Below are 26,749 nucleotides of genomic sequence, written 5' to 3'. Positions count from 1 at the left end.
ATTTCCGTCTGTCCAATCAGCAGCTTGTAAAGTGTACGTCAGACCAATGAGAGATTAGGGGGTTGAGTCACCCGTACTGTTGCTAGGGCATGGCTTCAACCTTGTTACTATCACTGACTAACCAATCATATGACATTTCGCAATGTGTCAACATCTTTCCTGTGAACGTCTCTTTGAAGTCTCTGATTGGATACAAATGTTTTTAAGTTCCGCCTTTCATACTTTTCTACTGTCTGATTGGATGACAAAGCCATCAATCGATCTCAGATTTTAGTTTACGTGCAGTCTGCATTAATTTTTGTCGAGAGTCTCTACGACTCAGAATTGAACTGTCCACATCGAGCGTCGTCACTTTTTTGTTTGTTTTGTTTTGTTTTCTCCCTTTGTTTTCCACCATTTGTTAAACAGTGTACAACACGTTTTTTGTGTTATATTTTATTTCTGTTAATACACCGGAATGGAACTTAATTCTCTTCTTCTTCTTCTTGAGGCAGCAGAGTATTTGGAAAGAAGAGACAGAGGTATATAATGATGTTTGTGTGGTCAACTAAAAATAGTATTTGAATTGTAATATATAACGTTAACTTAAGTTGTCCTGCTGGTCCAATATCACTTATAAACCTGCCAGCGGATCAAGTGTAGTTTAATTCAAGTCCCAAATGACGATGACATCTCGTTACTGTGTGTTATAAAGTATATAATATGCAGTAACGTTAATCAAAATGAGATTACATACGTGAATGACATTCGTCCAAGCCTCTGTTAAAATGTTGATTCGTTTTCCGTCAAATCTAACCTGGGGGAGGGGTGTTTGCTTTACAGTAAGTCGATAGAAGCATAATTTGTTAAATGTTAAACGGCTTGATGTTAAAACATACCAACTTTCTAAGATTCTTGTTTTTGTTCACTGAATCACGCACGTCTGTATTTAATGCTGGTTTTGTTTACTTTCTCACTAGAAGCTGAACACGGTTACGCATCTGTTTTGCCGTACGATAGTGACTTTTCCAGAAAGAAAACGAAATCCTCTCCTATTTCAAGAAAACCTCACAACAATAGGTAAATATAGTACAATGTCATTGCTATATCAATAAATGAATACATTCAAACGATGTTTATTCTACATGTAATCGCCATTTTTGTTGTTGGGCTTGGCTGTGTATATACACATTGCCACGCGTACAACGTTAACTTTCTTCTGCTGCTGTCATCTCCCTTCAAATCAATATTTTTCTCGTAAACTACACGTTTAATAAACCAATAACTTTTTGTTGTTTAAAGTGAACTGGCAACGTCAGTGCATTTGTAGTATTTGTCACATATGCACAAAGTATTTGGAAACTACTCATCAGCAAATATGCTGATTTCCTTAACATATAAAACTGGTTAGACATTTAAAGTTATATCACTTGTTTGCATGCATGAAAATTGCATTCTTGCATGCAGACAGTAAATATTGAATTAATGTTTTGTTTATAGTTTCTATTCTTTACATTATAACTTATTGTTGAGCATTAATGGGACACATGTACATGTCATAGACTGTATGCTTTAAGTAGTGTACTTTAGGTGTGGTTAAACTCTCGGTGTTGGGTGTGGTGTGAATAGACCCAAGTCAGCTGCTAGAAGAGCTTTGACCCCTGGATCTGTTTTGCTGCATTTTAGCCCCCTTTCCTTGCAATGTCAAAGCAAAACAGCAGGAGCCTAGTGTGCTGCCCTTCCCCCACAAATGCATAGAAATCACTGAAAAAAAGGAAATCTATGGAACTAGGGCTTTTCAGGAAATTTGCAATGTTTTTCTTTTACCTTTGACCAAAAATTTACTTGGGAATACTTTTTTTGGAATTGTTTCCCAAATTGAACAAAAAACAAACAAACAAAAAAAAAACATCTGCTGACATTGTGGACTTTCAATAGTGTTAAAGCTTTTTTTCCAACACCATAAATTATGCTGCAATTTTTTGTTTACCTATAATGTGTAGCAATTTCATTATGTGTGCTTACGGATGAATAATAAGGGAAATGTGATAGCATTACTTATTGCATTCCCATATGATGACATTAGTGGTGCAGAAACTGCACACTGCAGCTTTGACAAATATTTAGTTTTTATCTCGCATGCATTACAACCCCTAAATTTTGTTTATTTGGAGAAAATGTAATTGTCCCATCATACACCCCAGAATTCATACCGTGGACTAAAATAGCAATGCGATGTAGCATGCTGAATTTCCTCTGCGTCATTGAGTGCATGCTGTGCTTTACTTACAGTGATATCAGTCAACTGGACACAGTAAGGGCATGCAGAATCATTTTGTTTTGTGTTTAATGTAGAATTCAAAGCAAAATGGCATGTAGTGTGTGAAGGGACCAGAGAGCACCAAATGCATTCAGTTTATACATTCATTTATTTGTGCATTCATTCCAAGTAAAAATAAATTACATTTGACATTGCTCCTTTTTTGGATTTCAAAGATGTTGAATATTTGTGCTCGACAACGGGGGCATTTTTGTTCATTCAAAATGATTAGCATATTAAATAAATGGCAAACAAGAGTGCATATGTGGTGTTAACAAACAAATGCAGCTTTTCAAAGTTTTTGGACCACATTATAATATGTAGAACATCACCATTAATTCAACACAAGACTTATCCATATATATATATATATATATATATATATATATATATATATATATATATATATATATATGGTAATGTCTTGTGTTGAATTAATAGGCTGCCTTTATGTGATTTAATTTTTTCTTTTTTTTTACTACAAAACATTTTATTACAGTGTCCTGCTTTTTATGATACTAGGAACCTTTTTTATTCAAAGTACATTAATGGGAACATTTTTTATTTTAATTTGAAAGATTCTTAATTTATTTGTCTTACAGTAGATCAACAAGTACATAGTCAGTGTTCTTCTTATTTTTATTAACCAAACTCATGCATGCTTCTGTTTATTTCTTGTTCAGGTCATCACACAATGAGCTGGAAAAACACAGGTAAGAACAAGCTAATTATTGATTATAATGGTTGTGCTTATTTCTTAAAAGCCAGTGTTTTGTAGTGATGATTTCAATTGTGTCAAAAATGAGCAGGATTGAAATTAACATTCGCCAAATGTGGGTGATAATCAACTCAATAACCAATTTGGCAGCATATGTGTATAAAATATATTTGTGTCACTTTACAAGTGTATCTGAGACAATGCTGGTAAGCCCACTGCATTCAATATGATTTTTTTGCTCTTAATATGCTGGCTCAAAAGGCTTGAGAGTATTATCACCATGAATCTATATGTTGGGCTATAATCTTGTCGTATTTACATGATATTTCTGAGCACAAATTTCAATTTCAATTATTGGACACCTAGGTTGGCTTTTTTTTTAATGTACACGAGAGTGGATGCTTTAATGCTTTTGTGAAGAAACAACTGATCACTTTATGAACTGACAGCCTGTCTACTGCTAACCAATGTGCTTGACAATATTTCATTTTGGAGTTATCTGTATTTAGAGTTTACAATAACATATACATCCTGCTTTTCCTGCATTGCCCTTCATGTGCTCAAAAAGGCTGTCTGAAATTTCACCCTATTTCAAATAATTATAGACTATCATAAAAATGAAAAACAATTTAGTGATCCACAACCCGGTTTTATAATAAATTGATTTTAAAATATATTTAAATCCAAGCTATGACTTAGATAATTGAGTTTGATTTTTTTTTTTATATGGTTAAACAAAATGAGCCAATACACATTGGTATGCAATTATTGCATCCAGCTAGTATAATAAGGCAGCAGGTGCAATGCATACCAGCTTTTCGCTTCGGAACCGAGTGTTAGTATCATTCTGCTCAATTGTGTCTGCTGTGAACTACGAGTTCAGCACGCTCTCGGAAGCTTAAGGCTGCACTACCCCCTGTCGTGTTGCAAGCGGTCAATTCCCCTGTGTGCCTCAGCCCTAAAAGAGCATTTCCTAAAGATCACTTTTCTCTAAAAGAACTTCACGGGTGCGTCTTGGTAAAGACGATCAATATTCCTTATAAGGATGCTATTTCACCCGTGCGTTTCCGGGTGCGGTCGTTACCTGGCAACGGGTGATGGTCACGAATGCTGCCTCACGTGTCTGGGCATCGAGCGCACTGAGGTAGCCTTCGTGGATGAGTCATGTTCCCACTGCTGGAAGATGATCATCTCGGAGCTGCGAACAAGGCTCTGTTACCTTCAGGGGGGCGGAGTCCCGTTGCCACGATCTGGCGGCCAACAGACGAGAACCAAGTATGGCAGTAGCGCAGGTGGTTTGAGGTTTGTGTGATGCTAGTTTGCTTGAATATATTCAAGGGCAGGACAGCGGTCCCACTGAAACTCTTTCAGAAGCTCCCGAGGCATATGGTGGCTGTGGCAGCACTTACACCACTCAGCCTGTTACACATGATACCGCTCCAGTACTTGCTTCATGGCCGAGTCCCGAGATGGGCGTAGAAGCGCGGCACACATCGGGGCCAAGTTACACCGGCCTGTCGCCAAACCCTCACCATGTGGTCAGATATTACGTTCTTCCGGGCAGGGGTGCCCCTAGAACAGATCTTTAGGTATGCTGTGGTTTGCACGGATGCCTCCACCACCGGCTGGGGTGCCATGTACAACGGGCATGCAGTCTCAGGGGTATTAGACGGGCCTGTAGCTGCATTGGCTCATAAATTGCCTATAGTTGTTAGCAGTGTGCCTTGCCCTGAACCGTCTCAAAGGTCACTTACGAGGCAGGCACGTGCTAGTCCAAATGGACAACACAGTGACCATGGCATACATCAACCAGACAAGGGGGTCTGCGCTCCCGTCGCATGTCGCAACTTGCCGCCATCTCCTAATTTGGAGTCAGAAGGTTCTGAGGTCACGTCATGCTGTTCACATTCTGGGCCTGCTCAACTGTACAGCTGACGAGCTGTCTTGAGCAATGCTCCCAGGAGAATGGCGACTCCATCCCCTGATGGTCCAGCTGATTTGGAAATGGTTCGGAGCCACTCGGGTAGACCTGTTTGCTTCTCCAGAGACCTCTCACTGCAATTATCCGTTTCCCCCAGTGAGCCTTTTTGCACAGACACTGTGCAAAGTCTGGGAGGACGAGGAGCAAGTCTTGCTTGTGGCGCTGAGAATCCCACACGGCTGTCTCCCATCAAGAGGATAGGGGACCTGTATGCATTTTTGGTCGACGATTCGTGCCTAGAGTTTGGGCCGGCTGACTCCCAGGTAATCCTGAGGCCCCGGCCCGGCTACGTGCCCAAGGTTCCCACTACACCCTTCAAAGACCAGGTGGTGAACCTGCAAGCGCTGCCCCTGGTAGTGGCAGACCCAGCCCTGGCTTTGCTCTGTCCTGTCCGATCATTGAGATGCTACGTAGACCGGACACAAAGTTTCAGGAACTCAGACCAGCTCTTTGTCTGTTACGGAGACTGGCAGAAGGGGAATGCCGTCTCTAAGCAGAGGATGGCTCACTGGATTGTGGATGCCATAACCCTGGCTTATCAGGCACAGGGTGTGCCCTGCCCATTTAGGTTGCAAGCTCACTCAACTAGAAGTGTTTCATCCTCCTGGGCGCTGGCTCGTGGCGCCTCACTGACAGATATTAGTAGAGTTTCAGGCTGGGTGACCCCTAACACTCAGGCTAGATTTTATAACCTTCGTGTAGAGCCGGTTAGTGTCGGCTTGCTTTAACTGTGTCAGAGTGTCCATACTGTCCCTGTTGAGATCCTCCATCACCCTAGGCAGCTGGATGTTGCGGAACATCCGGTGCCTTCATGATGAATCCGTGAGAACCATGGAAGGCTGGGTTCCATATTGAGACCTAAGCGGTACTCGTATGTGTATAGCCTTAGAGCCCGTGTTTCCCCGGCAGGCTTCTACCTTCCCAAGAGGGTTTTAATCACCTCAAATTTCTCCATATACAACTTAAACCAGGGGTAGGCAAGTTTGGTCCGAGGGAGCCTCAGACCTGCAGAGTTCAGCTTCAACCCTAATCAAACACACCTGAACAAGCTCATCAATCCATTCAGGATTACTAAGGTACAGGCAGGTGAGTTTTTTTTTTTTTCAGGGTTGAAGCTGAACTGTACAGGAATGTGGCTCTCTAGGACCGAACTTGCCTACCCCTGACCAAAACTGATTCTATATGTGTATTTGCTCCCGAAAACTCCTTCGGGAAGGATGGGGCCTCCGCAGCATCCCTGTTCCAAGCGGAACGGGTACTTTTTACCCAGTGTTATCAAGTCTCACCCATTGAGGTAGTGCTTTGACAATGGTGAGTGGAACTACTTGTTCCGAGCCCCAGCCTACACCTAATAGGGGCGTGACATCGAGAGTATGAAAGGGAATGTCTTGGTTACGTATAGTAATCCTCATTTCCCTGAAGGAGGGAACGGAGACATAACGTCCCTTCGTCACGGTTGCTGTACCACCGCTGAGCTGCCAGGTCACCAGCTGGTCACCAAACATAAAACCATGTCTGCATTTATGATCAGAGAAACGACAAACAACAAGCGCTACTCTACACAGCCTACATCAGTGGCAAATTCTTTAAATATGAAAATGTACTTACAGACTGTGAGTTAGAAGCACCAGACTGTCCATGCAAAGTTGAAACTGCCCCACTTTATAGAAACAGTCACCAGCATTGTAGGCTACTCTCCCAGCAACAGCCTTCTTTCTTTGCGTGAACTTTTGGGTGGTGTTATACAAATCTTCCCACATCGTGACGTAGACATGTGGGGATGTGTTGGAACGAGCCGTTTTAGGTAAGGCGTGGTTGACTCTTAACTTTTTATAAATAATATCTCTTTGGATTTGAGACTTTAGTCTTTGCAACTTTACAGATCTTCTTTATGCATCAGGAGCTTGTAACACTCCAAAGAGGAAGAAAATTTTTTAAATGCATCATATGACCCCTTTAAAATGATTGAAATACAGCATGTGAAATTAAAATAATTTGCAATATAATTCACTACAGCCTTACCGATCACTGATCTCTATATATTAATGATGTATAGATGATACTGTCTATATCAGACTCACACTCCTTTCAACATCACAAATCAGCAAATTAAGTACCATCTAGAATTCTTAGTAATTTATTAGGTCATTTAGGGCCTGTTCCATGCAAACATGATCTCTAGTCATATCCACTGTGTTTTTGGAAAACATGTCTGTTTGTTTGTTTTCTTTCTGATGCTTTTGCCATTTTATGTCAAGTATGCAATATTCCATGCAATTTAATCTGCAATACTTTCCACTAAAGCAAATACATGGTACAATCATTTTTGGCTGTAGTCACTGCTGTCATTTGGTGAATCACAAAGTGATCTTGCTTCTTCAGTTTGTGCCCATTTTTGGCAAAATTTGTCAAGCTTTATCAAGTTTCATGGGGATTGTTTTGTTAACTGCAGTTTTTTTGTTTTAATCATAGACTGTATAAAAACATGGACGTAGTGTCCGTGATGTCACCCATTGGTTTTGAAGAGCATTCTTGAAGCCAAAAGTGGGCGGAGATGGCCATTGCTATCTTTGGAGTGCATCACAGAGCATCACTCCTGGATAATTGAAAATGGGCAAAAAAGGCGGAAACTGGTTGCTGAAACCACGCCCACCTTGCTCGACGGCTGTGACAGCAGCAGCAATCCAACTGTCAAGTGGCTGAGCCTTTAATTATGCAGAACTTTAAGGCTTAAAGGGGTCATATAATGCCCATTTTTCACAAGTTGATATGATTCTTTAGGGTCTTAATGAAAAGTCTGTAACACAGTTTGTTTAAAATTTCTCAGTGGTAGTGTAAAAACACATTTATTACCCAGGCGATTTTCAGAACACGCTGCTTTTTGGAATTCTCCTTTAATGCCAATGCACTCTGCTGACCCAGCCCCTCTCTTCTGATCTGCTCTCTGAGAGAATGTTTACTTTAGACACATTCATAGTGAAACTTGCTGATTTGCACATTATTAGGAAAGGAAATATGCAATGATTCATTTAAATACATTACACTCACTGCTGAAGGCTGTATCATGAATGATTCGCGTGAACATAAACGCATTTAAGTAGATCAAGGGCGCATTTCTCGCTCCGATGTCCGGAGTAAATGACTACTGCTATGTTCATTACTACATCCAACAACAAAACACCTTAATCATTTAGGAGTCATGGTTGTCTGCATCTCAGACTGATGACGGCTCACTCAGGGCAGGTCTGAGGTAACGCTGCTCTCAATCGAACAATCGTGGGAGGGGCCTCCAACTGTGTGACGTCTCATGGTCAGACGGCACGATTTGAAAAAGGTGAAACACTGCTATGTTTACTATTACTGTATGTGATTGTACTGTACTCTTAATTAATTTATTTTATTTTATTTGTTTTGAGGGGAAAATAATTCTCAGTGCATCTTTCTGTAATGTTTTGTGTATTTTCATCTTCACGTTTCTGTAAATGTTTTTTTTTTTATTATTATTATTATTAATATTTTTAGTTTTTTTTGTAATTGTTTAAAGTATATAAATAAATCATAAAAAAAAGAGAAAGGGGAAAATGTTTTACGAGATTACAAAAAAAAAAAAAAAAACACTTGGACTTGGATTTTTATCATTATAAGGTGGTTGTGAACACACACTGCCAACACACATTTCAGTTCAAACTTGTAAAAGTGCATGTAGCATTATATGACCACTTTAATATAATTTAAATGGATGAGTTCAAAAAAAAAAAACTCCCCTCACAGTTGGGGCAAAATTAGCTATATAGACTAAAATTATTTTTTTGTATCAGGCTGTAAATATGTTTTTTTCTGCTGTAAAGTTGGGCCTTTTAGCTTAGGGAGTCTCCCTTTTGGAGCCAGCCTCCAGCGGCATTTTCCTTGTCGAGTGAGACAAAAAAAGGCATCTTGATACCCACAGTAAGATGTGGTTTTGACAGCTTCAATGATCATATTATCATTGCAGCATTGTATTCCACTCTTTGCTCTCTGTGTGCAATGTATATAAAAAAAAAAGGACATCTTGAGATACTCAAAAGTGTTGTTGCAGAGTGCTGCCCACAAGCCCAAGACATATGTCAATATTAGCAAAGAAATGGAGGCAGGAAAATGTTTTTAAAGTTTCCAAGTCACAGTTATGTTTATTTCAGAAATCATGTGTAAGCTTACCTGTACATATCTAGACATCAATCAAGTTATATGTGAGTTCAAGAGTGTTTTGGCAGGTGCCAGTGGAGTTGGATACATTATTTTCTATTTTATAGTTTTAATAGTGGTGTTTGCTTAAGCAAGCATCATTGCTTGACGGGTAGAGAGGTAACACCTAAAAGATACTATAGTTTTAATGAGTGTTTGATTTTTGGATTTAAAAAAATCCAGTTTTTTGTATGTGGGTTTCAGGGCGTATTTTAGGATTAGTTTTGCCTTGGGAAACTGATGATGATGATGTGGTGCTGGCGTCATAACTGAAGAACATGCCCATTTCCTGCCCAGTGTGTTACTCAAAGAGGGAGTCTGAAGACACCCTCCACACTTTTACTTCATGTCTGCTCTTTCCTTTTTTCTGCCTCATCCTTTTCTTGAGTTGCTTAACTCTGACTCATCAGGAGCTTGAGAATGATGTGCAATAGCTTGGTATAGCATGGTTTTTAAATGTTCAGTATTTGAAAGCAAGTCTTTTGCTAGTTTAGCAGCAACTTGTCAGTGGAAGACTCGTTTAATTGTAATGTGCACTGAGACCGTATCAAAAAAGGCATTAAGATGTAAGTCCACACATGGATGTGCAAAACTGTCTATTTTGATAATTAGTTAGTGGATTGTTTGAAGCTCAAGACACATTTCTTGGTGGGCATTAACACAGGACACATTCCTCTATGCAAAAAACACCAGGATTTATTCCAGCAGAATGATTTCAGACATGGTTTGAGAAATTAAACTGTTCTCTGCTGGAATCTCTGCTGGTATGGTCAGCAAAAATCTGTTAACACAGCAATCCAGTTCACTGAGGATGTGTTTGAACCTGCAACATTACTGTATGTGTTTATAGTGGAATTCATGCTGTGCCTGTCCTTCACAGGCTACCCACCATTCCTGTTCTCACAGATCAGCAGGTAGAACTTTGTACAATTGAACAGGAATTCCTTTGTGAATTTTCACCCATGTAAAACTCAAGTTTAAGTCAAGTGCATTAATTTGTTATTGTTTTGACTGACCCCAAACTGAGTAAAGTTTCTTCAAAAGTTTTTCTTATCCTACCTACCATCTTAGGGAATTTTTCCTTGCCATTGTCAAATTATGTGGTTTCAGTGGGGTTTTAAGGCCCCATGTTCTGCAAAGATACTTTGGAACATTATGTATTATGAAAACTGCCATAAAAATAAAATTGACTTGACTGTTTGACCCAGAAATCAGATCACTGCACTTTTGGTGAGATCAGATTTTTAGGAGTTGAAGCCTTATGGGCTATTTCAAAAAGTACTTGATACATTATTGATTGAAATTATACACGTGCACTATTGCTGTAAAAAGCAGTGAAGGATCAGAAAGAGAACCTCGAGCACACTGTCCTGTTATTTTAGCTCATGTTAATCATTCACCGAGTTATGATGTTGTGATGCCTGGCCTTTGTTAAATAGCCTCTGTGTTAGTAAGGTACACTGTATTATGATTTAGTCTCCAGGCTTTCTTTAAACGCTGTTAAAATGTTATTTTGGTCAGTACAACAGTATGGTTGCAAGTAATACTGGACCCAATCTGTTGGTTGTAGCAGCTTATGTGGTACCAGTTGATTGAATAAAACCGATTGAGATGAACCACAAAAAGTATCAAAACAAGTTAACTTGACAAGTTCATCAATTTTAACCCAAAGCTTAATAACCTCCATCTTCCTACTTCCATCAAAGTATTTCAAGAAATTTGGCAAACAAAAGTTGGGAAAATAATATTGCCTTTATTTTAAATATATGTAATATTTTTTTTTACATTATACTTTTTAGTTACATAGTTGTGGACTTGATTTATTTTTGTTTCCAGTGCAATGCTCTTTAAGATCGCTTTGACAATGAAGAGGAGGCACAGTAAAAACAAATAAGTGTAACTTTGTTAGGTGTGCATGTGTCAAGGCCATTGTAGTCATTCTTGAGGCTTCACAGGTTAGGAATAGCTCAAAAAAATCAATTTCCATCCACTTCCATTTCACTTTTGTAAGCAAGTAAGGATTTGTTGCAGATGAAGATGTTTTTGTGTGTTGTGTCTGGATATTTACACGAGAGTCAGTCATATGCAGTATGAACATTTTTCTCGCTTTTGAGAGGTGTAAAAGGGCTGGCTTTTCCCACACCAGCTGAACACACTACAGTCAATGGTCTCTTTCTCCAAAAAGGGTCACTTCCCCAGTCTGCCTGAGTCGCCTCATTCTGATGGACTCTGGCAGAGTCTATTTCTGGAAAGTCAGTTTGTTCTGCAACCGCCTTGGTAACTCGATCTACAGATATGTTTATCTACTTTAAAGGGATACTCCACCCCAAAATATATATATATTTTTTGTCATTAATCACTTATCCCCATGTTGTTCCTAACACGTAAAAGCTTTGTTCATCTTCGGAACACCATTTAAAATATTTGGGATGAAACCAGGAGGCCGTTTACTGTCCCATAGACTGGCAAGTAAGTTAAACATGTCAAAGTCCAGGAAAATATGAAAGACGTTAAAGAATAGTCCATCTGTCAACGCTGATGCAGAAGTGTGTACTCTGCCTGCGTTCAGATCATAATCTCCAAAATGGCGCTTCAGTGATGTGGAGAGAAACAGACGAGATGAATTGTTGAAGAAAGTTATTATACAAAAAGTATTCTCATCGCTTCATGATGTTACAGTTGAACCACTGATGGCTAATATAATTTATTTTCTTCTTTAGCATAAACCAATCAAAAATAAATATATTATAGATGAAACACGGAACTTCCTTTACTACAGCCACTATGTTGAGCTGCAGTTAGTAAGTAAGATTACTGATAGAGTAGAACTGCACTAACATTTCTCATGGTTTGTAAATCCACTTGTTTTGACAAGCCATGAATTTGCTTTGCATCTATCTGGTAGCATTAATTACAAAATATACAAAAGATTAATGTTGCACATGGTATTGATAGACCAATGGTTTGTTTCAGTTTTGGTTTGGTGTGAAAGGTCCTTTATACTGAAAGATTTTGTCCCCCTCAATTCTGTTTTCTATGCCCCTGTCAAAATAAAGTATTTCGTGACATATCCTTATTATTTGTGGAGTCTTTTTTTGTAGAGTTTTGGTGAATTTGATTTTTAAATGAATCACAGGACCAGTCCTCTTACATTAAGCTGCTCACACATCTCATTAATCTGGTTCCTCAGTCATGCCTGCATGGCTTCGAACCAGCAGCCTTTTTGTTAGCAACCCACAGCAGCATCCTGAATCAGTTCTTAAGTTCTAAATTTATCCCAGGGTAATACTTCACTCCAACCTGTTCTTTATTTATTGCAGACGTGCCAAACTGCGATTGTACCTGGAGCAGTTGAAACAGCTTGTGCCTTTGGGTCCTGAAAGCACCCGTCACACCACACTGAGTCTGCTCAAACGCGCCAAAATGCACATCAAGGTACAAACAAATCAGCATCTTTCTGACAGTATCTCTGTTTGCACAACAGTAAAGAGGTTAGAGCAGCTTAAAGCAGTTACAGTCAGAAGGGAAGTTAATCAGTAACTGTCTACAGGAAGTTTATGTCACTCTCCATGTTGCAACTCCGTTGACCCAAAGTTATCGACATGACTGAGATGGTAAATTACTCCAGCTTAAAACCACTGAATCATGTTTTTGCAATTGCTGAATTAAGATTCACATTGATAACTTTGTGTGGTACTATGAAGAAAACGTTTAGGGTGATACAACTATCCTGATATCATCAAGGGAAAAAAATATTAAAAGAAATAGAAATTCTGGAAAAGAAACTGTTTCACTGCTTATTATTATTTAAAAACAACTCATCTCCCAAATTTAAGTTATGTATTGGAACCAACGTAATGATGTGGTCCATCCCATAGATATGTATACGTAAATGCCTCATTAGCAACTGTTTTTATGGGCCAATACATAACACATTGTAATGGTCAACGGCTCAGAATGGCTCAACGTCTATGTGCTATCTGCCTGGAGTGGTCGAATGGGGAATCTATATATATCTATGGTCCATCCTACATGCGTAAGCATGAAGGGAAAAAAGCAAAACAGTAGAACAGAAAATTATACCATTAGGGCTGGTCCAAATATTTTTTTTTTGCTTTGAAGCTTCGGCAGTAATCAACATCAAATATTTGAAGCTTTGGAGGGAGGGGGCTGAACATATTTTTTTCTCAACACCGTGTCTACACCAGATGCCACGCCGCGCCGAAATACATTAGAACCTATTATTTTTTCTACACTGTATGCGGCATGGTGTGGCACGCCAAATTACTGCTTCTGCATTTTATCTATGACATACTAACAGAAATTTCAAATGATTTTCAACAGTCGTTTTGTAGCTGCAGCACAACACGACAACTGTCGCATCTGGCGTCCGGTGTTGACACAGTGTAATAAAGGCTGGGATCTCTTTGTGTATGTCTGTCTGTTTGCATTATTATAATGTTGAGAACCGTTCATCCAATCGACTTCACGTGTGGTGGGTGAGTTGCTGTGGACCCAAGGGAGTGCAGTGTTGCATTGTGGTGCAATATGGACATGTGACACATTCAGAATTAATAAACTACAGAACAGCGTGAGCCGGAAGCGGCGCGACTCACGCGGGCAGGGCTTATGCTTCGAGAACGGACACTGCACTAGTCATACAAAACACACAGATCTGTTAAGAGCAATACTTTTAATATAGGCAAATTATTATTAGGCTCTGTTACAGTACATTTTTTTATGACTGCCGTATTCGCAAGTATTTTCTAAGCAAATTAAGTGCACATTTTAATCATGTGTAAAATTACTGATTGACATGGTGGATAAAAGCAGCTTTTTAAACCAGCAATGTACTATAGGTGTACTACTTACAGAACTCAGGTGATTTTTCAAACTTAATTTGCTGTTGTGGTAGGCCAGTTTCAAATCACATATTGGGCACACTGCCTTTGTTTTGTCCTCAGTCAATTTAAAGTCCTCCCACACAGCTGAGGTTTTCTGCATTGTGTCTTCTCTTCCAGATGAAATTAATCAAGACGTTCATGACTTTCACTGATGGGCGATTCATATTCAAGCGCGAATGAGAACCGTTTCACAGGGGATGCCAGGTGTTCGAAAAAAGAAAAAGAAAAGAATATTCGAATCTCAAAATTGAAAATCGAATGCCAGGCCACCGAACAAGTATTCGAATAATCGAATATTCTGGTCCAGCCCTAGATACCATGGAAAGGTTCCCTGCAGACCCTCATGAATTTGTGTTAAGGTCAAAATCTCTCTTACAGTATAAGACAATTTCACCTTTTTAAGACAAAGGAAGCTAAGTTTAGGTTGTAAAATGCTATGTGGTGTGACTTCCCAAAAAGTAATGATATTTGTAAAATAATTAAATAAATAAAAAATAAAAATGACTTGAAATACTCTAAGTTAAATTTTACTTGGTTACACCACATCTAGAAACTCATTAAACTGAAACTTTCCTTTAAAGGGAATTAAAAAAAAAAAAGAAAGAAAAGAAAAAAGATGATTTTATTTTGATTTTATTTATCATGGACACCTTAATGTCGCAGACTGATTAATCTCTTTCTAATGAAAAAGGGTGTAAACCTTAGTGGAGTGAAAAGTGTGTGAAAGAGACAAAACAAAGAGTGAAAAGTGTGTGAAAGAGACAAAACAAAGAAAACCAAGTACCATGTGTCTGCTGACCCTTTTGTTTCTTTCCTGTTTGATACACAGTATTTCAGCTTAACCTGCCTGATTTCCTGTCATGCAGCATAGATCTGTCTTTCTGTTAATGTGATTGTTTCCCCTTTTAGCTCACAAAATTGTGGATTTCTTGCACTGTGCATGCTCTAGGCAATGATAGATGATAGTGTAGTGTGGTGTCTCTGTGCTCTGTGGTTTGATCAGTGGAAACATATGCTCTGCAGAAGCTGGAGGAACAGGACAGGAAGGCTCTAAACACGAAGGAGCAACTGCAGAGAGAACATCGCTACCTCAAACGGCGCCTGGAGCAGCTCTCTGTACAGGGTTTAGAGCGCATCCGCACTGACAGCATGGGCTCCACCATCTCCACTGACTCGGAGCAAGGTACAGCACAGCTCAAATCTTATATGCTGATATTCACTTACATCCAATAAAACCTTATACTTTCAGCAATTATACATACATACTGTATAAACCATGTACTACATAGACTTGGTCATGATAGTTGACCAATCGCTTGATTGCTTAGGTGTGTGTGTGTGTGTGTGTGTGTGTGTGTGTGTGTGTGTGTGTGTGTATATATATATATATATATATATATATATATATATATATATATATATATATATATATATATACACATTACAGACCAAAAGTTTGAGTTTTCTTTATTTTCATGACTATGAAAATTGTATATTCACACTGAAGGCATCAAAACTATGAATTAACACATGTGGAATTATGTATGGAATTATATACATAACAAAAAAGTGTGAAACAATTGAAAATATGTCATATTGTAGGTTCTCTAAAGTAGCCACCTTTTGCTTTGATTACTGCTTTGCAATGAAGGACAAATATTTGCACATTAACTTTGTTCCATTCAGTGCAACAGGAAATAATATATATATATATATATATATATATATATATATATATATATATATATATATATATATATATATATATATATATATATATATATATATATATATATATATATATATATATATTTATATTTATATTTATATTTATATTTATTATTATGATTAAAGTTGAGCTTGGCAAATTAAGCAAGTGAGCAAAAGAATCAGAATTGTACTGCATTCAGCTGCAGTATGAACAGCCTGTATATATGAATATGCTTTTGATTACCACTGATAATTCAGCTCCTCACCCCTCAATATGTACAAACAAACAGTAAGCGGTCTCACAGTATATACATGTACAATGAAAAACCAGAAAGTAAGTGGGGCAGCACTGGATAAAAAATCTACATAAGCATAACCACACCACTTGTATCGCCTACTCATTTATTAAACAACTAAAATCAGTCGGTGGTAACTGACAATATCTCAGAGTTTCCATCCATTGAAATTAGGTGTAACAACATGGAATATTCCTTCATTCTTGAGGTCATTGGTTAAGGTGTAAAAATCACTATTAATGAGTTTTTATTTCTGTGTGTATACAGAAGTGGACGTTGACATAGAGGGCATGGAGTTCACACCAGGTGAGGGGGATAGCCTGGACAGTGTTAGCGATGGTGAGGACCACTACAGCCTGCAGAGCAGCTCCAGCGATGGAGGCCACCATTCACATTCCCACAGATTACAGGCTCACATCTGCTAGGCCGTGTCAGACCGCAGCAGTGTGTCACCTCCAACATACCCATCAGCCACTCCCAGCTGGCAGGAAGCACCTGGCTGATTTCCACTCCCCAGAAAACTTTCTTCCCTCTAAGCCCTTTCAACGCTTTATATCAAACCCTCCCTAACCCCACAAATACACACAGACAAGCAATATGTGGTTTTAGTAAGAACATGTGGTGTGGTAATGCAGTTTTAACTTGTCTCTTCTGCTGTGTATGTATGAGAAATTGTGGCTCTGTTCCAAAACCTAGTAACTGCCTAGTTGTCTGTCGTCTACTTCAACGCAGTATCCTAACTGAAAAGGAAAAAAAAACTCTACAAAGGCTTGCTGATGTGTATATGTCACAAGGCAGCATGGTTTTCCTGTGTACTTTTTGGCTTCGTTTACACTTGCACAAAATCCGTTTTTTTTTTTTTTTACTCCCACATAGATCAGATATTGTCGCATATGTATGAACACAAAAATCTGCATCCATTCTGAACCACTTCCAAATGTAGTTTTTAAATCAGATATATATTGTATAAATCTGATCTATGTCTAAACCTATATATTCATAATGGATGAGGGCGAAACACACAATCAAATCACTAGATAAGGAACCTTTATAATAGTTAGAAAAGTCCACACACACAGCAACATTCAGGAGCATAGAAACCTGCTCGGTGAATTTTATAAATAGAATAGGTTATCTACTGAACGCAATATTTTATTTGTAACCTTGCTGATTTTGAAGTACCTAAACTCATAGATTCATGACGTAAAGATACTGCACAGATACATGTAACACATCTCTTTCTTAAAGTTTTGTCTTGAATTAATATAAATAGATGGGACAAAAAAATCAGATATGATCAAAAGATCGGATCTCTGCATTCATGTAAATGCAGCTGTAAATTGCTGTTCCAAAATTGAAGCGCAAGTCTATAATACCCAAAATGCTATCTAGGCAGGCAGGTCACTGGGTTTTTGAATAGAGCTTGCTTGTGTGTCAGTTCATTTTGATTTATGGGTTTAAACAGAGTTCTTTCTTAAAAGTGAAAATCATAGCATCAGACACACTAATAGACTAATGGAAAGGGAGCAAAAGGACAAAACTTCAGGGCACTTCACCCAACGCAGTTAAATTGACCATGACGATTCATTAATTGGCTACTTTTGTGTAAAAGAAAAGAGAATATTAATATCTAATGGTTGATTCATAGCAAAGAATTGGTGCCTTGCAAGTGCATCAGTGTAGTAGTCTTTATGTAAAACTTTCAGTAGTAAATCATGTAGCAGTAAACTTGGAAAGCTATGGCTTTCTTATGCAGTGAACTGATTCTGGACAAAGCATGAGAGACTTGAGAAGATGATTATTTTCACCTGTTATGTTTAGATTGTGTGTGTGTGTGTGTGTGTTTAACAGCAGTCAAACTGACAAATCAAAACTGTATGACCATACTGTGTGAAGGGGGGGGGGGGGCTCTTTGTTGTTGAGGTGTTGGTACTGTCAGAAAATTATACTGATGCTAGTTCATTGTTAGTTCATTGTCTTTCCCCGTAACGTACTTGCAATAATTTCCGAAGCCTTCTTCAGCAGTATATATGCAGTGCAGTGTGCAATATTCAGTATATGAAACGAAGTTCTTCGTGCTGGGAATTCCATTTCTTCACAGACAGTCCCAGTCTTCAAAGCAGGTTAGACCAAAATAAATAACAAAAGGAAACAAAAAAAGACAAAAAACGAATTAATATTTTAAAAAAAGAAGCCAAAAAAAGAAAAATAAATAATGGTCACTGAAAGTGATATTATATTTTCTGTAGTAGCTTTTGTACAATATTTTCCTAAATAGTTATTGATTAAAAGACAAATAGAGGAGGATATGAAAATGAGGCCAGGCTAATTTAGTTTGGCATTTGTCCCTAACTGTCATGCTGTGCCTTGACTTGTCGAATCAGTTCTTTTCCTAATCTCTTTCATACATCCCTCCAACCCTGCTCAAAACCACAACCTGCCAGCCCCCCGCAGCTTCCATCCTCAGAATAGACTCTTCCTTGTTCTTTTGATGAGAAATTTGGGTTAGTCGCCTCTTTCATTTCTTTAATTCCTCGAAAACGTGCTTTCCATTCTGCCATGCAACATCATCCACTGTGACACTGGTCATCTTCTCGTGGCAGCTTGTCTCACCCCATTGAAAAGTGTTACCTTATCAACTCTGCCCTTGAGGCTCTTTTCATATTTTTATGTTTTCATTTATGTTATAGTCCTTATGCCTATGATGTGTTTCGTATTTCAAACAATGAAGTGGAAGACCTTAGGAGAAGAGCATTGGAATCATTAATTAATGGCAGCTCGAGTCCTTCCCACACTCTCCCAAAGCTAGTTTCTGTTTAGTGTTAAAGTGTGCTCAAGGCGATCAAAGTATTTGATCCTCTGCCCATAAGAGAAAAGAGACAGCAATATGATTCAGTTAGTTTGTAAGGGGTTGGGTGCATTAGATAGCAGCACTGTTTCAATATTATGGTGCATATTGTGACCAACACATTGAGTTTAATCTCTCCACTCTCTGCAAACACTGAAAGGAGTATGGAAGCCCATTTTCTACCATGGAATAATAAATAATAATAATTAAACAAATTGAAAACAATACAAAAAAGAACAAAATAAAAAGGTAATTTTAAGTTTCTCTGTAGATATTAACTCAGAACTCATAACTCAATTGTCAGTGTAAACTGAATTCTGAGTTTTTCACTAGCCATAAAATAAAATTAAAAAATTAACCAAACACACATATTTTTATATCACAATTTGGATGTTTTTTCTTATTATTGTGAGTTTATGTCTTTTGATTTTGAAATTTCTTTGTGTAGGTTTATATATTACTTTATAATATATATTAAAACATATTACAATGAGAAATAAACTCGGAATTACAATATATTTTTATTTTATTTTTATTTCGTGGCAGAAACAGGCTTCCAGAGGAGGGAGAAAAGTTTTTTTTTTTTTTTTTTTTATAATATAATTTTGTTTTATGTCATTTTAAAGCTACATTTTTAGGAAAAGTTTACATTTATGTCATGGATATGCCTGACTGTTGTAGCAAAACTATTCTTTTTGAGTGTGTTTCTGTATGTTGATCAAAAAAACTCTTGCACAGAACCTCCCATTAACGTGCTTTGATTGAAAGTTCAGAGAATTAGGCATGAGATTTTATAATATCTCTTAAGAGATTGTAGCTTTCATTGGCATTATCTAAGAAATACTTTGTGACAGAGACAGGGCTGTTCAGTGGCTGCAGGCTTTTTTTTTTTTTTTTTTTTTTTACTTTTTAAAACACTAAAATGAGGATATGTCAGCAGACAGGCACAGATATAATTATGTGGAAAGTAACAGGTGTCCAAGTATTTTAAACATGTGTTCCATTACTCTGAGGAGAGGAAGAAAAAAAACAGACCAGGAAGAAACAAGTGATACTTTGTGTTTTTCTGCAGAGCATGTACGATTGAGAATACTTAAAGTCAGTGCAGCTGGAAAGCTAGATCGGATAAAGACAGGCAGTGAAGGCTACTAAAAAAGATCAGAGTGACCAAGAAAAATATATATCTATAAAAAAAATCCTTTTTACCTTTGTTATTCACATAAAAGCACTAAAAGAGTAAAATAAAAAGATTCCTGCCGTATAGACTGTTTTAGATATAGACTTTTATTTTTCTAACCCCTCCCAATTTTGTGAGGCATCAGGTGTAATATCAGATTTATCTTTATATAACTATAGATTTGTGACCCTTATTTTCTGCTCACTTTTCTTCTCCCCTGCTTTTGTTTGTTTTGTGTTCATGGAGCAGTTTGTTGACAGGTCAGCGTGTGTGGCATAGCTCACCGAATGCTTGCGTTTTAGCATGAGGAAAACCATTGCGCAAAAGAGGAGACTGCGAAAGGGAGGGTTCTGTGCCAGAGACCTGTGAACAGATTTCCTTTTAGAAAACAAGTAATATTATATGTTGTATAATATTGTAAAGGTGTTATTTCTTTTTTCTTTGTGTGTGTGTCTGTGTACATACACATATTTACCTGGTGCTGGCTATGTTTGAGCCCATAGGTATTATGTATTCTTGTATTGTAATATAAATAATTAAAATGTTTTATACATACTGGCTCTCCAGAGTCATTATTTGTAACAATCTTTGTAAAAAAAAAAAAAAAAAAAAGAAATATATGTTTATAGTGTAGATCTTTGTTTTTCTAGCCCAGTACCAATCTCCATAATATGTGGGGGAAAAACAATATTTTTTTTAAACTGTATAAGGTAATTTTACAAGAAAATACTATTTTAATCTGTAGTACTACTTAAAATATACTTCAAAATTGAACATTAATTCAATATGCTACTTGCTGGTTCTTTGTAAGTGTTTGTGAAATTTACTACTTTGAGGTATCCCTACACCAATTTATTTGTATTATAATTTTTTTCAGTGTGTTTGGGTCTGGGGTATTTTTTGAACTACACTTAGTTTAAAAAAATTGGCATAGAGGAGTGGAATACGTCTTTCCACCTTTTACTTAAGAAGAGTTCACCCCAAAATGAAAATGTGCTCACTCTCAGGCCATCCAAAATGTATACGAGTTTGGCTTGATCAGAATAACTGCATCCATAATGTCTTGTGAACTGAAAATCTTGTGTTTGTGAGAAACAAATCTATCAAGGCATTTCCATAATCCCATTAATATTTCTTCCAGCGAAAAAGTCCATCCCCTGTTGTCCTCTCACATTAAAATCCATAAACATATTTATTTATTCGGACTGTAAATTTGAAAAATAGTGAAAGTCGTGACATTGGCAAAGTATGGTAGCCCATACTCGGAACTGGTGCTCTGCATTTAACCCACCCAAGTGCACACACACTCGGAGCAGTGGGCAGCTATACATATGGTCACATAATTAGAATATAATAAAAAAGTTGATTTATTTCACTAATTCCATTCAAAAAGTGAAACTTATATATAGTATTCATTCATTACACACAGACTGATATATTTCAAATGTTTATTTCTTTTAATTTTGATGATTATAACTGACAACTAAGGAAAATCCCAAATTCAGTATCTCAGAAAATATTTTTAGAAATCTTGTCCAATTGAAAAGTATGAACATGAAAATGATATGCGCATGTACAGCACTCAGTACTTAGTTGGGGCTCCTTTTGCCTGAATTACTGCAGCAATGCGGCATGGCATGGAGTCGATCAGTCTGTGGCACTGCTCAGGTGTTATGAGAATCCAGGTTGCTCTAATAGTGGCCTTCAGCTCTTCTGCATTCTTGGTTCTGGCATATCATATAATCTTCTTCCCAATACCCCATAGATTTTCTATAGGGTTAAGGTCAGGTGAGTTTGATGGCCAATTAAGAACAGGGACACCCTGGTCCTTAAACCAGGTACTTGTAGCTTTGGCATTGTGTGCAAGTGCCAAGACCTGTTGGAAAATGAAATCTGCATTTCTATAAAGTTGGTCAGCAGCAGGAAACATGAAGTGCTCCAAAACTTCCTGGCATATGGATGCGTTGACCTAGGACCTCAGAAAACACAGTGGACCAACACCAACAGATGACATGGCACCCCAAACCATCAATGACTGTGGAAACTTTACACTGGACCTCAAGCAGCGTGGATTGTGTGCCTCTCCTCTCTTCCTCCAGACTCTGGGACCCTGATTTCCAAAGGAAATGAAACATTTACTTTCATCAGAGAACATAACTTTGGACCACTCAACAGCAGTCCAGTCCTTTTTGTCTTTATACGCTTCTGACGCTGTCTGTTGTTCAAGAATGGCTTGACACAAGGAATGCTACAGCTGAAACCTATGTCTTGCATTCATCTATGCGTAGTGGTTCTTGAAGCACTGACTCCAGTTGCGGTCCAATCTTTGTGAATCTCCCCCACATTTTTGAATGGGTTTTGTTTCACAATCCTCTCCAGGGTGCGGTTATCCCTATTGCTTGTACACTTTTTTTCTACCACATCTTTTCCTTCCCTTCGTCTCTCTATTAATGTGCTTGGACACAGAGCTCTTTGAACATCCAGCCTCTTTTGCAATGGCCTTTTGTGTCCTGCCCTCCTTGTGCAAGGTGTCAATGGTCGTCTTTTGGACAACTGTCAAGTCAGCAGTCTTCCCAGTGATTGTGTAGCCTACAGAACTAGACTGAGTGACCACAAGTGGCCTTTGCAGGTGTTTTGAGTTAATTAGCTGATCAGAGTGTGGCACCAGGTGTCTTCAATATTGAACTTTTCACAATATTCTAATTTTTGAGATCCTGAATTTGGGATTTTCTTTAGTTGTTAGTTATAATCATCAAAAATTAAAAGAAATAAACATTTTAAATATACCAGTCTGTGTGTAATGAATGAATATAATATACAAGTTTAAATTTTGGAATGGAATTAGTGAAATAAGTCAACTTCTTGATGATATTCTAATTATATAACCAGCACCTGGGGAGAAACTGGGGGTTCAGTGCCTTGCTCAAGGGCACTTCAGCCATGGGTATTGAGGGTCGAAGAGAGCGCTGTTCATTCACTCCCTCCCACCTACAACTCCTGCCGGCACCAAGACTCAAACCTGTGGCCTTTGGGTTACAAGTCCAACTCTCACCATTAGGCCACTTCTGCCCCCTTGTTTGATCTGTGTATACTGCTTTCCAGATTCAGACAAGCTGACATTTGAACATTGAACACTGATGAATCTAAACATGCAGCTTTTCACTTTACAGGTTGTTAAATAAATGACTGGTTCCTCTTCAGGAATGAGACGCTGCGCCAAGAACATTTGGGGAACGCGTCCAGCATGACGTCCCTGAATAACATGTATAATCAGTCCAAAGTAAGGGCGAGACGTCATAGGCGGGTGACGTCAGAGACCAGGAAGCATAAAAGCATGAGCGGCAAAGGCGGATATCAGCCTTGTGTCTTCAGCAAGCGCTCTGTGTTTGTGTGTGTCAGTCGCTATCTGTTTGTGAGTCTTATTTAGTGCCATTTGTCCACTGATAAACTCCATTGTCAAAGCTTCAATCAAGAGAAGTTTTGGGCGAGAGCAGGCAGCGCTCAGGCTGTGTGTTTTTCCCTGCCAAAAAAAAAAATGGGTAGGGACACACGCTGCTCATGTGTTGTCTGCTTGAGAGTGAAGCGCGCAGTGTCAGCTCTCGAGGGAGTTGACGGCTGCGATGCGAGCCTTTGCTTCACTCTCAGAAAGCTCTCTTTAAGGAGAGAGCTTTCACTGGCGTTTCTCGCGGTGCCAGTCCCGCTTTCGCAGAGGCGTCCCTATCTTCTTTCTTAGCCACCAGATCCGGCGCCCGCTCTCGGTGGTCGGAAGCCCGCATTTGCGGTACTTTCTCCCGATGAGAGGATGCGACGGCGCTGCCTGTCTTTCTCTGAGGAGATTGATGTGGAAAGGCGTCGATGAGTTCGCCAGTTACACAAGCACCAGTCACACAAGCACCAGTTACACAAGCATATTATGCCTAATATTAACATAAGCAGCATTAATGAAGAGTGGAGCTTGCGCAGTCAGCTCTCGGGGGGCTGACTGTGCTTTTCTCACTGTTAAGCGCTCCGCTCTCGCCGGGCATGCTCTGAGGAGTGTGTCCATGCATGCGATCTTGCAGTTGCGGTCGCGCTGTTGCTGAGGCACGGCATCGACTACGATAGCGGGAATCGCACATGATCTGGCAAACGGGTTGGAGACGGCTCCTCCTATCTCCGCCCATGTTCAATAGATCTAGAGCTCATTCTCGAGGCTTGGAAACCAGCGATGCAGTTTCTTCGCCCTCTGAGACAGCTTGCTGCAGCATCCATCTTTCTCTGAGGAGATTGATGTTGTTTGTGTGACTGAGTAGCATAAAATTAAGACATGAGTGCTGCCGAGGCAATGCGCCGGGGGTGTCACTTTTGTACTCTGCAGACGCTAGAGTCAAAGTGGCGCTCCCAGGCCGAAGGCTTCTAGTGGAAAGCAGTTCTACGGACCGTTGTTTTCGCTGGATAGCCTTCATCATAACGTCCTGACGCCTAGGACGTTTTGAGGGCCAGCTCCCTCTGGGAAGAGTGGTGTACACCGCATTACTCAGTTCCCTCAGGAGATCGTTCTGCCAACCCTGCGGTGTTCCAGGGCGCAGCGATCTCCGGCGAGTGCTTCTCTCAGTTACCGCCCGGAAACTTAGCAGTGCTGAGAGGCTCGCTACCTCTACGGAGGTCTCTAGAGCAGCTAGTACGGTCGTCCCCTGCTGGTCCACCACTTCAGGGCACCAAGCTAGTGGCTCTAGGCGCACCAGAGGCCAGTCTCGCGAGACTGGTTCCCTTAGGAGGTCACATGGCGGTGTGGGAGCCCCTGTCAAGTGTACTTCACGGGGTCCTGCCCCAAGCGGGCTCTGGTCTAGTCTTCCTAGCAGACGATGTGGGTCTGAGGACCGTCGTTTTTAGGAGACTTCAGCTACGAGAGTCCTGATGCTGTGGCTCAGGACCTCGGAGGGCAGGCCCCTCTGGGGAAGAGCGGTGTACACCGCATTACAAAGGGCCCGTCTCTCCTCAGTGCCATCAGGAGATCGATCTGCCAACCCTGCCGGTGTTCCAGGGCGCAGCGGTCTCCAGCGAGCGCTTCTCTCAGTTACTGCCCGGAAACGTAGCAGTGCTAAGAGGCTCGCGACCTCCTGGGAGGTTTCCAGAGCAGCTAGTTCGGTCGTCTCCTGCCGGTACGCCGCTTCAGGGCACCGAGCTAATTGTGCTGATGCAACCAGAGATCAGTGTTGAGAGGCTGATTCCCTTAGTAGACTATGTAGCAGCATGAAAACTACTGCTAAATGTGTCTCAGTGGGTCCTGCACACTGTAGTGAGAGGCCATAGAATCCAGTTCTGGTGGGCCCCAAGCAGGCTCTGGTAATGGAACAGAAGTAGACTCTCTCTGAGGATGGAGACCATCGAGGTGGTCCCTCCATTGGTTGCAGAGTCCGGGTCCTACAGCCGGTACTTCACTGTTCCGACACTGTTGTGTCCTTTTCTAGATCTGTGCTTTTTGAACCTCTCAGTCAGGGGACTGAAGTTTAGCACGCCTGCACAGGCCAAGTCCGAGGACTGGTGTGTCACGATCTATCAAAAGATGCACTTATCTCCATCCTTCTTCATTGGAAGTTCCTGAGGTTTGCTTTTGGGGGCAAAAGCCTACCAATAAGGATCTTTCACTGGCCTTGCACTCTCACCCCACACTTTCCCGACTCAACCACATTGATGATTAGTTGATATCAGCTGAATCTGAGCAGATGGCGGTTTGGCACCGAGGTCAGAGAACCACTTATCTGGGCATGGTGTGGGATTCGACCATGATGCAGGCACGTATGTCACCTGCTTGGATCGAGTCGATCCTCACTGCAGTCGCGAGAGTGAGAGAAGGCTGGTCACTCACTGTCAAGCAGTCACGGAGATTGCTGGGTCTGATGGCAGCTGCGTCCAACGTGAATACTATTGGCCTGCTGTACATGAGACCCCTACAGTGGTTGCTCAAGACCAAGGGGTTCTCCCTGAGGGGAAACCCACTTCGCATGCTAAGGGTCACGCGGCACTGCCTACGTGCCTTGGATATGTGGAGGAAGTCTTGGTTCTTGTCCCAGGGCCCGGTGCTGGGAGCTCCTTGTCACCGCGGTATGTTAGCGACGGACGCGTCCCTCACCGGCTGGGGTGCCGTCATGAGTGGCCACCCTACCCTGTGGTCTGTGGAGTGGTCGCCATCTGACATGGCACATCAACTGCCTGGAGATGCTGGCCATGCTTTGTGCACTTCGTTATTTTCTCCCAGACCTAAGAGGTCACCATGTGTTGGTGCGCACCGACAACACAGCGGTGTCTCTTACATCAACCATCAAGGAGGTCTGCACTCACGCCGTTCATACAACTAGCATACCGGATCCTTGTGTGGGCCCAGGACGAATTCCTCTCGCTCAGAGCAGTTCACATTCCTGTGCATCTTAATGGAGCTTAGAGGCTGTAGGTGTTGTCTCTGAGGAGGCACAACTCTTAGCTTCCGGTCTCTCAACCGAGGTTGTAAGACTGTTCTCCAATCCAGAGCTCCCTCAATGAGGAAACTGTATGCCTTGAAGTAGAAGCTTTTCACTTCTTGGTGCGGAGACCGCCAGCTCAACCCAGTTAACTGCCC

The 26,749-nt window shown here is 40.0% G+C and overlaps 1 protein-coding gene across 1 annotated transcript; it reads left to right on the top strand.

The window, feature by feature from the left end:
* Window positions 1–285: 285 nt before the first annotated feature.
* mxd4 (MAX dimerization protein 4) lies at window positions 286–20,709 on the top strand. Its single transcript, XM_026204440.1, has 6 exons — window positions 286–521; window positions 960–1,059; window positions 2,983–3,012; window positions 12,540–12,654; window positions 15,147–15,306; window positions 16,397–20,709. Exons 1-6 carry the CDS (start codon window positions 458–460, stop codon window positions 16,552–16,554), a joined length of 627 nt encoding a protein of 208 aa, XP_026060225.1. The 5' UTR covers window positions 286–457; the 3' UTR covers window positions 16,555–20,709.
* Window positions 20,710–26,749: the final 6,040 nt, after the last annotated feature.

The sequence above is a fragment of the Carassius auratus genome, chromosome 26, assembly GCF_003368295.1.
Source record: "Carassius auratus strain Wakin chromosome 26, ASM336829v1, whole genome shotgun sequence".
NCBI lineage: Eukaryota > Metazoa > Chordata > Actinopteri > Cypriniformes > Cyprinidae > Carassius > Carassius auratus.
Note: the sequence above shows the minus strand (reverse complement) of the source record. Positions and strands in the feature narration are given on the sequence as shown.

Bases quoted from the DNA above. Each gene is read 5' to 3' on its own strand.
- mxd4 (XM_026204440.1), top strand. From the start codon at position 458: ATGGAACTTAATTCTCTTCTTCTTCTTCTTGAGGCAGCAGAGTATTTG. The intron at 1,060-2,982 runs GTAAATATAGTA...TTTCTTGTTCAG, and splicing joins AGAAAACCTCACAACAATAG to GTCATCACACAATGAGCTGG. The intron at 15,307-16,396 runs GTACAGCACAGC...GTGTGTATACAG, and splicing joins CTCCACTGACTCGGAGCAAG to AAGTGGACGTTGACATAGAG.